We start from the raw sequence: 10,442 nt of genomic DNA on the forward strand, positions 1-10,442 counted from the left end.
TGTAACATTCATCTTGGTCCTTTCCCTCAATAACGAGAACCGATGGATTCTTGGCCCAATGAAAGAAAGAAATGCTGCACTTGAGACTGTGGAAAATCTTTCCCTTGCTTTCTTTCTAAAGAGAAAGTATATACAACTGCATGCAGCTACGCTTTTCTTTTGGGGACAAACTATGTATATTTACTTAAATGAAGAAATGAGGGATTTATTTATGTGTCAAACAGAATGAGATTACAGCTAATTCTCATCAAGTTTAGTTTTCCAGAAAATTTGGGTAAACAACATAGATTCAGAGACTCAGTCATGTAAACGCTTTAAATGATTAGCACCAAGTTTCAACTTCCCAAAACAACTTTGCATTATTGCATTTGCACACGACGTGACATCACATTGATATTATTGTCAACGTCGTTTAATTTATTTTGAACAAGGCAGCAAATGCAGTTGGGTTGAGGATGTTATAAACATTAAGCACCGTGTTTGTGTCATCATCATTTTGTTCATCACAGATATTCTCAACAAAAAAGGTGTACAAGTTCCTTATCTGGTCTCCGCGATTGGATGAGACCATGAATTTCGCTACATATTGAATTTGTCATTGTCTATTTAGTAGCATAATGTGTGTGATTTTTGTGTTCAAAAAAGATTTTTTCCACGATTTGTAAAAACAAGGCGAGGGAAAGAAAGAAGAACAGGACATCGTTTCGTACTCCCCATTATCAATCAAGCGACGACGAGGGAGGGAGAGACCGGATACCTAACCTCTGCAGCCCCAGTTGGAATTGGCAGCCTCTAATCCAATACTTATTATTATTGCATTACCAACGTGTTGTTGGTCCTCTTTGTCCGCAGTGGTTCATGAAAAACATGATATGCTCATCAACACAAGGCTTATTACACAACACATTATCTTCGCGATGGAGTGTTCATCTTCCGTTTGTCATCATCTTCCGTCGCATCAGCTCTGGCTTCTTTCTCTCATATTTTGCTCCTCTCTGACCGTTTCCCTAATCTCATTTGGTGGCAGACGAAGGTGTTTTTATCATTTTGGTAACAACACATTAACCGTTTGATGTACTCAACTTACTTTGTCTGTCATCAAGCGCAAATTAAAATGCTGCCAAACTTTTGGAGCAAACTCATTGCAGAAATAAAATGACAATTGTATATACAGATAGCGGTTTTAACGTGTTTTAATGCTCTTAAAAATCATACCTTTAATACACGTATAAAATAATAATCACCGAATTAGCGGAGAATGCTCAAACTGGGACCAACTACATAATTGAGAGTATGCATGATGAGAATTGTGTTTTTGGATGTATTACAACCTGCAACAACTTGGTTCTTCATGACTAAAGCGTTTCTTTCCACATCTCTTCCAAGTGCCAATCCATTTGCACATGTGACTTGTTATGCGCTCACCAGACTGCCGGATTGTACTGTTTAGTTGCTAGCTTGTTTTGCTAGTTGATGATTCAAGTTATGAAATAAATGCTCAATTTTTGCAGAGGAGGAGATGCATACACGTACGTAACGTACGTAAGGTGGTGGTGGGTATTTGTTAGTGGTTGGTCTGGCGTTATTGGCTACCATGCCATGTCATGAGCGAATAATGCGATGTGCCATGTCTTCTCGCCACTACTCCTGTCTGGTGTGCGAAAGTAGTCGCAGCGTTGTTGTTGCTTTAGAACGGGCGATTCTTTACACAAGCTCTGCTGTTGCGGTGCACCAACCAACCAACCAACCAAGCATAAGATAGATGATGATGAACTAAGTGGGAGCGAGGAGTTTTTTGTACTTTTGAAGGCTAAGGTCACCCTGACTCTGGTGGCTCGCTTGCAGAATTTGCACTCTAAGTGAATAAGTCGAAAGAAGAGAGGGATTTAATAGTGGGAGATGGCGCTTGGGATTTAACAGCATGGCAAAAAGTTATCATTTCCAACCACACAGACACCGTCGTCCCTACAAAATCTTATGGACTGCGCTTCAACCGTATTCATACAGATAACACATGAGACGGGAGAGAGTGAGAGATGATGTTGCATTAATGAGATTCCCAGTATGCTGCTGATTTCGCACAAGTGTTATAACTTGTGAATTGTCAAGTGTGGAACTTGAGGGAATTCGAGTGCTACTGCAAAATGGGTGAAATCTCATGCCTAGAACAACCTAAAACTGATGAGAAATATTGTAAAAGTTGAAAATTTATATCATCCTTCCCCAAAAGTTGATTGAAAAAAAATCCTACGTTTTCATGAAAGATTTGGTTAAGCAGATTGCAAGATTTAGCAACCTGGTCTCAAATATAGCAAAAACGAAACATTGCTCTCATTCATCCCGGTCGTTTCCCCAGCACAATCCAACACTCTTTCCCCAAGTTTATTAAACCCTGTCTTACTACATCTTTTTGCATCCTTACTTACCTATTCCAACACAAGTTCGACACCAGCACAATCTTGTATACTCGCATACATAGTAGCGTTTCTGGCATTTATTTGACAGTGTAGAAAGTTGATGGTAAATGGGACTGACCACATATTCATACACATGCAATTGTGTATCTGACTTTTAGTCTGAGCTATTTGTACACACAAACTGTTTAGACTTGTTAGTACTAGGATTTCTTAATAGTAGGAAAATTATTAGAAGGAAGAACAAAAGAGAGCATTCGTGTAATTGGCAGTTGTACACGAGCACACACGAAATCGTTAATCAATTCATCTTGGCGAGAACGAAAGACCAATGCACTCCGCCCGCCTCCTCTTCTGAATGGATAATTTTTTATGTATGTATCCAGATTGCGTGGAAATGCACATTTAATTGCAAGGAATGACCGAAAGGTGCAATATGCTACCCCCCAGTTAAGACCTTTGTCCTTTCTTGTTCAGGTGGATATTTTGAGAATATCGTGAATACATGTGTATCTCGGCGGCCATGAAATTACATGAAATGTAGCAGAATGAAAATGTCGTTTAGTAAATTCTCAACCTTTTGCTTCTATGAGTAATCAAGGGAAATGGTAAACGGCTACTTATGGATAACCAGCTTAAAATAGTTTGCAAATATTTGTAGCTTATTGGTATCGAATGTGCAATGCCAGTTCACCATTAATTACACCAATTAAAATTGCAGGTGACTTATATTATCTGAGAAATATCAAAAATAGGTTGAAACATGCAAGTCCAAGTTTGCCAATATTGGTAAACTTTCTCCCAGCAGTAATTAAGCAGTTCTTTCGGAGGAGTTTATTGATTGACCAGCAACAATCAGAACGGGCAATGAAAAGGCCACTGCTTGAGACCATAAAATGTCAGCCCTCTGTTCATAATGGTACTAATAAAACAGCGGTGCTTCAGTCCGTGGGCATTCAAACTCTGCACCACGTTATGAGTAAAGGTAATTTTATTGTCCTAGAAACGGCTAAAACCGTGAAAGGACAATCATTGCAAAACTAAAGTCGCCTTGAGTTGCGACACGGCGACGAGACAGGTAGGACTGACTCTGGCAGGAGAAAGTTGCAGCACACTTTCCCTCGCTCTTGCTTCTGAATTATTTCAATATTATTTGACACTTTATCATTCTATACATGTTGCGACAAATGAATTGTTTCCAACACAAATTTTCATTTTTGAAGAAATTAAATTTTAATTATTATGTACTGACAAAATGGTGTGAGTGGACCGTTGCTAAGTTGGAGGATTGAGATGACCCCCTAGGTCAAATCTGGACCAAGTGATCTCACACCCTCCAGTGAGGTGTCAATCGATCGGTCTAGATAATACGATCAGTTTGGTATATTATAAAATTTTGTGAGATAAGAATTGGCTTCGAAATTCCTGAAAAACTTATATTTTGGAGATATTCTTCAAAATAAACATTTTAATTTTCGAAATAGTACACTCGAGATTTTTAGCTTAAAAAATCAAGCTAAAAATTAGGATGATTTCATCCTCAGGAATTAAGTCTCTTTGTCTGCCTATTCAAAAGTTATTCAAGGTTAAAGTCGTTGGGGCAAACCAAAGGACTTTTGCCCCAACGATTTAAAAAATGAAAATTTTCTAAAAAATAATCCATTTGTCGCAACCGTATGGGGCACCACCCCATAGAAACGATGTCAGTTAATCGTGGAATTATTTGTCGCGAATATATTTTGTTTATTTTTTTTACCAAAGTCCACCACAGTTTTTTTTCACTGAGGTTTGCACCCTAGCGTCCAAATTAGGAAAAAAATTAAAAATCTCGTCAAGTTGTTTTGTCTTTTTGTGGGACCGAGCTAGAAAGAAAATTCAAAATGCCACGTCCTGTAATGTTTGACTGCGTTTCTGCTGCTCAAGGGAAAGAAACAATGGAAAAGGAGCTTAACGCGAAGGAAGCTTGGATCAGGATGAACAGGAACGGAATTTGGCAACAAGCTCTCGGACCAATTCAGGGAAGAATTCAAGCCATTTGTGAGGACAAGAATGAGTGAGTTTGTAAAACTTTTCTCTTTTTAATTTCAACTTTCATCCCAGATCATACAAAGCAAGCAACAATATTGCATTCTATGTATTTAAAGCTCATGTACGTACAAATATTTACCCCTCAGTTTCCTTAAAATTTCGCACGTTTCTTGTTCCCTCTTTCCACACAACTTTATATTGGGTGACTTTTTGAGCAAAGAAAGCCGCAGATTAAGCAGATTGCGTGGTGAATCGAGTATTATTCTAAGCAATGAAGACGTACCAATATTTATATTAAGAAATATCATCTACGGTAAGCACAGTTGATACTTATACTTGTGGGTTTTCCTTAGCACATACGTGTATACACGTAAACACGAGGAGAAAGTTTGCAAAACCATTGAAATGAAACAAGTTCTTTACTATCAGTTGTGATGGTTCTTTTTTGTAACTGACGTGTAATTCTATCCGTAATTGTATCAATTGAAGATAGATCTGGATTTAAGGGTACTGAAAATTGAGCATGTTTACTCGATAAACTTGCTTCACTTTTAAAGCAACAATAGAATCACGCTTAACTGATACGTTAGGTTAGGTTGTGCTAGCTGCCGTTGTTGGCCGTCTGTCAACGTCATTAAGTGACCCAGATTTCTAATAATAATTGTCCAGTCGTATTGCCCCGTTGTCCATCAAGAGGTTCGAAAAGAGTGAATCCCAGTGAATGAAAGGTGCGTTTTATGTCGCTTCCCTGGCAATTTTACGACCCACACTTCCTGTCCCCATTAGTTTGGTTTGATTCTTTACAACAAAAGTGAGGAATCAAAGCTTGGTGGATGGACATGAAGTGGAAGTGGGACGTATTTCCTCCATTCAGCTCGTGTTCGTCCACCTCTCTCGTTCTCTGATAGTGCCAATATGTAGTAATAGATTTCTCATTCACCATTACATGCTAATAATGTTTGGGTTGGTGGCATAGTGGATGGCTCACCTGCATTACATTATTCAATGCGCAGTCTTATTCCGAGTTTTTTTTTCTGGCTTAATTGATTCGCTGTGTGATGAAAACTGTGTCACAAAAGACATCCAACTGGGTTGGCGCAGGGCGTTCTGTTTGGGCTATCGTAAAGTGTAAGAATGGCAATAGTTACTCCCGGAGAGGTTACTTAATGCAGAAACCGAAGGTGAGATAAAGTCTCAAAGTGGGTGGAAAAATTGGTTTAGTTTGCCAGAGTGGGCCTCCGGTATCAGTTGGTTTTGGGGGATACATACGTTTGCTGAGGTGTGAATAAGAGTGTTTCAGTGCTTTAATCCATCTTCCACCAAATACATTGTTGTTTTTTTTACTTAAACTTATTGTTTTATAGACTCCTTCGCAAGCTTATGGATTCTAAAGACGAGTATTTTCGCTTCTGCAAGGCCACGCCTCCACCCAAGGTGGAAAACGACACGTTCATTGTCCATGTTGGTCCTGACCCTTGTGACGAGTGTCAAAGAGATCCCACAATTCCGATGAAGACGCCTCCGGAACACATTACAGCGTTGATTTATCAAGGTAAATGTTAATTAACATCGTCTCGTATTGGCTTGCAAAGATACTCATATTTTTATCCTGGTCTAACCCTTGTCAAAATTATCTATTATGCCCATAATGACATAATTTGCATAGGTTTGGCCAAGGAGGGAGAAGGCTACCGACGTTATCTTACAACTCGTTACGACTCAGGTTCGACCCTCACACAATTTGCAATTTCATTTCACCTTTAACCTAAAAGTCAATTGTAAGTACTTTTGCATGTTGTTTTGTCCACTCCCAGGACTCCCAGAAACAAAGTTTTGCTATCCGCCCACAACCAATTCTGAATACGCCTGGAAGCTGATGGAAAGTGTTCACAACCGGAAGAGTGCCACTCTCCCACGACTTTCCACCATCGGACCTGCTTTCTATCGATCTCGAGGTGTCATGTGTAAAGCAGATTATGCACCCTACCATTTCCCCCGGAATTATTATTGACTTGTGCGGATATCTTTAATCCTGTCCTTGTAATTAAAATTATATCCTTGCTTACGTGGGAGATAAAGTCTAAATTATTGTCGTCTCACTCATGGGTGCAGCAGTGTGCTTCTTATTTATGGTTTATTCGAAGGACGTATAGTTTTAATGCATAAACTTTTTTGAATCAATACCACTTCAAGAAGAGTTATGAAAAGGTAACTGAATTATTTCACTGGGTTGCTGAAACTCGGGCACGCCTGATTTTCTCTGCGGCCCCTCCGTTCGACTAAGCCTCGTGCTTCCATCAGGCGTCGTGGTGTCAGGGATAACTTCCAAACCCCGAGTGCAAAATATTCCTAGAATTATTAAACAATGTTGCATCATTATTTTTATATGCCTCAGATTGCCCTTTGTACCTTGTAATATGGGATACTTCTTGGTCAAAGTCCGCCAGTTATCTCGTTTGCAAATAAAGATGACAAAGATTGCAATTGACTGCAGCATGCTTCCAACATCCACAATGCTCCAGTACCATGTTCTTTCATGTAGGTCAACCAACGCGTGAATGACTTGAAGTATCCAGACTGTCCCCATCACGCAAAACAATTTTAGCAGCAACTGACAGCTGTATATCAGAAAAATTATCATTTATTTTAGAATTTCAATAGTATTTATTATTTTCAAGTCAGGCTTACGAGCTCCGATGTTTCTTGGCTGAATGTCCTTTCCGTTTTACATTGAGTTTGCAAAGTCTGTACGACGTGCACGAGTAGAAAATGACATTTGTCAACAGAAGAATTCCAACCGGAGTGTAAAAGTAAACCAATTGAGCATCATCGGAGAGAAAGCAATGTTCCGTCCCATAGCCGGGGACGGTAAAGCTGGGTTCTTTGTCACGCCTACACTTTATCGGCCTGTGCGTAATACATACTTGAGTAAAAGTTTGTGAATGGGGTTTACACAAGAAACAATTATTATGCCATTATTATAAATTGTGTGCCAATTTACGTCTCATTGCTGAGGTGTTGGAGGGAAATAGCCACTGCGATGACCATGAATGGAATCGCGGTTGCAATTATTCCATAAATAACCAACCGCGACCAGTGTACGTCTGTTGAAGGATTTAAGACCCTACACAATCCAAGTTATTATTAAATTAGTCAATTAGGTGAATTACTTGTTGAACAAATTACTTACCTAAAGGTCCACCATAAATCTAGGTTAATTAGAACTCTTATTTAACTATTATTAATAACTTTTAAAAGTTAGTTAATTAGTTACCAAAGTTAATTATTAATAGCCAGGTAAATGTGGACAATCCAAAGAAATGGGCAAGAATTCCGACAGGAAAACACCACGATGTGCTCAAGATTTTCCAAAGTTGATCCACGTAAATGATAAGGATGAAAAAATAAAACAAGAATTGCGACAGTACGTAAAACAGCATCGACTTTTTGTGGATATTTTGCTTTTCTAGCACAATGAATCCCAAAGCGGTTGCAGCAAGAAAACACATTGATATCCCGAGAGCAGTTATGTTTGTGTAGGAAAAAATGTACCGAGATTCCTGTGATATTTGGAAATACAAAATTTGTAAATATTCTTCGCGATGTAATATTTATGGGGAGCATTTAAATATTTATGCCGAATATGAAATACAATAAAGAGAAAGTTGTAAAATATACCTCAGAATCATAATTAATGCTTCGGTTGGTATTGTCTTCACTTTCACAAAAGATCAAAACGTCTTGTTCTTCGCCTCCGCACGTGTCACTGTCGATTGACTCACGAGAAAGGACAAGTTGATCGACACAATAGTTTTCTGTGACAATTTTCCAATGTGGAATGTGCATTTTTCTGTCATAATATGCTATCCGGTTGGAACTGAGAATCTTCCATCTTTACGCAAGAAGTTTCATGCAATCAACGGTTTAAGATCTTGAGTTACATATGTTCATAAAATGTTTTAGCTTACGGGGTGGGGACGTACTCCAATTTGGCTAATGCACTACTAATAATTGTGGGATAGCTGCAGCTGGGATACGTGACCACTGGATAGCTTATTTTCTGTATTTCTTCCTCAATTTTCATTGTAGGGATTACTGGTGGAAATTTTGTGCGAGATTTATTGTGGTTTAAATCTACGCATCCGTACGAAAAGTTGAAACCTTGACCTACGGGACAGCACTTTTGATACCAACGATGTTTAGACAAGCATACTTCAACTTTTATGAATTGTGTATCCGTTCTGAAAATGTACCAAATTAGCATTGTTAATGCGTTTGAAGACCGTCAGCTTAATTAATATTTTCGCAAGTAAAGTTTAGTTATACTTTCTTATGCAGTACGAATCCTGAGGGAAATCGCCCAAAATTATTTCACTCAAAGATTGTCGCCCAAAATTGCTATTGGACACCTTGATGCTGGCGTTGGGTGAAAAGTGAAGCTGAAAATATTCATCATTCTCATTGCTTCCAAGAATTGATAACGTATCGTTTTCCACGTGTCCTGACGTAAAAATATTCGCATCGATAGGAATATCCACAGAACGAGAGGAACAAGAGGAACCATGCTGTCGTTGATCGGGAACTAGCCTAATTTTAAAGACATTAGTAAATAAATATCCCATTAATATTTTCACCATCTAAATACACGTGTCAGTTGTACAATAAGTTTGAAACCCTACTGGAACCAAATATTTCTGCTGCTGTTGTACGATTTCCAAGCGTCCATCCACTGATTACATTCGTCTTTGGTTGTACAACAGCCAGGTAGAAAGTGGAGACTTGCACTTGATAATGCGAGAAAGTTAATTATCACAATTATAAAACTGGTATTCGACATGACTGGCGGCACTCGTATTGTTTAATAATATGCACAACAGCGATAAATGTTTCGATGCACTTCAACCTTTGCCAGCTTCATCGTCCAACAAAGGTCTAAATTCCATCATTTAGAGATAAATAGTTTGTCTTTTTAATGTACGAGTCAGCTTTGTATATGTATTTTAAAATATTCGTCAACTTTCCTAGAACAATAAGGAAATTTTGGTAAAATTAGTAATGCATATTTTTGCGGCGTGTTATTACTTCCAGATTTTCCTGTTCTCTGGAAAACAGAATGCGGCGTACCAGATTACCGGAAGGATTGGTAAAAGTGATGTCATGAATTAATACTTATTTTCTCATTTCTAAATATGTCTTATAAAAAACTAGTGTTTCTCACGGGTCGGGTTCTTGCAAATCCGAAACCCGAACCCGAACCCGGTACCACTGATCCGAAACCCGAGGCCAACCCGAACCCGAAGAACCCGTACCCGTTTTCAGGGACCCGAACCCGAACCCGAACTGGGGGTTCAAATCCGAAACCCGAACCCGAAAACCCGAAAATATTTTTAATTTTAAGGCATGGGCTGAATTTGTACTTAAAAATTATTTAAAAGCTTAAAAATCAACAATATTTATAATATTTCAAAAACTGCCCCAGAATGGCTTTCCGAGACCTTTAGAAATTTGAAAATCAGTCCAAAATTGGATAATTGTTTCCAGTTTGACGTTTCCAATATTATTACTTATATCATTAGGTATGATTCAGGTAATTGCATAGCAAAATTAGGATAAAAATTCGATTTCTTTTATAGTTCGCACCGTAACACTAATTGAATCAGGCTCTTGTAAATCGTTTACCTTTTTGGAAACCATTGAAATTAAACGAATTTAAGACAACTAGAAATTGGAATTACTTACTTCAGTATTGCAACCGCTGAAGAACATGTAGTTCAACAATTTTTCTAATATCTTTTTGTGATATCGATCCAAAAAAGTTTGATTCGGGTTTCGGGTTCTTAATCCGTACCCGAACCCGACCCGAACCCGAAATTTTGACATGACATTTTTCGGACCCGAACCCGAACCCGAAAGTTTCGGGTTCTTAAATTTCGTATCCGAAGCAGAACCCGAACCCGAACCCGAACCCGAAACCCGAAGTAAGGACCCGAACCCGTGAGA

The 10,442-nt window shown here is 38.6% G+C and overlaps 2 protein-coding genes across 2 annotated transcripts; one reads left to right on the forward strand and one right to left on the reverse strand.

Annotated features, from left to right (window-relative positions):
• Window positions 1–1,213: 1,213 nt before the first annotated feature.
• On the forward strand, window positions 1,214–6,541 carry LOC110852356 (protein ATP6V1FNB). Its single transcript, XM_022100405.2, has 4 exons — window positions 1,214–4,467; window positions 5,807–5,994; window positions 6,109–6,165; window positions 6,257–6,541. The coding sequence occupies exons 1-4, from the start codon at window positions 4,295–4,297 to the stop codon at window positions 6,451–6,453; spliced, it is 615 nt and encodes a 204-aa protein (XP_021956097.1). The 5' UTR covers window positions 1,214–4,294; the 3' UTR covers window positions 6,454–6,541.
• Window positions 6,542–6,559: 18 nt separating this feature from the next.
• On the reverse strand, window positions 6,560–9,762 carry LOC110852357. Its single transcript, XM_022100406.2, has 10 exons — window positions 9,122–9,762; window positions 8,769–9,029; window positions 8,411–8,683; window positions 8,121–8,334; window positions 7,717–8,002; window positions 7,633–7,651; window positions 7,444–7,566; window positions 7,131–7,349; window positions 6,852–7,060; window positions 6,560–6,791 (listed from the first exon to the last, which is right to left on the reverse strand). Exons 1-10 carry the CDS (start codon window positions 9,277–9,279, stop codon window positions 6,631–6,633), a joined length of 1,923 nt encoding a protein of 640 aa, XP_021956098.2. The 5' UTR covers window positions 9,280–9,762; the 3' UTR covers window positions 6,560–6,630.
• Window positions 9,763–10,442: the final 680 nt, after the last annotated feature.

The sequence above is a fragment of the Folsomia candida genome, unplaced genomic scaffold (assembly GCF_002217175.1).
Source record: "Folsomia candida strain VU population unplaced genomic scaffold, ASM221717v1 Fcan01_Sc007, whole genome shotgun sequence".
NCBI lineage: Eukaryota > Metazoa > Arthropoda > Collembola > Entomobryomorpha > Isotomidae > Folsomia > Folsomia candida.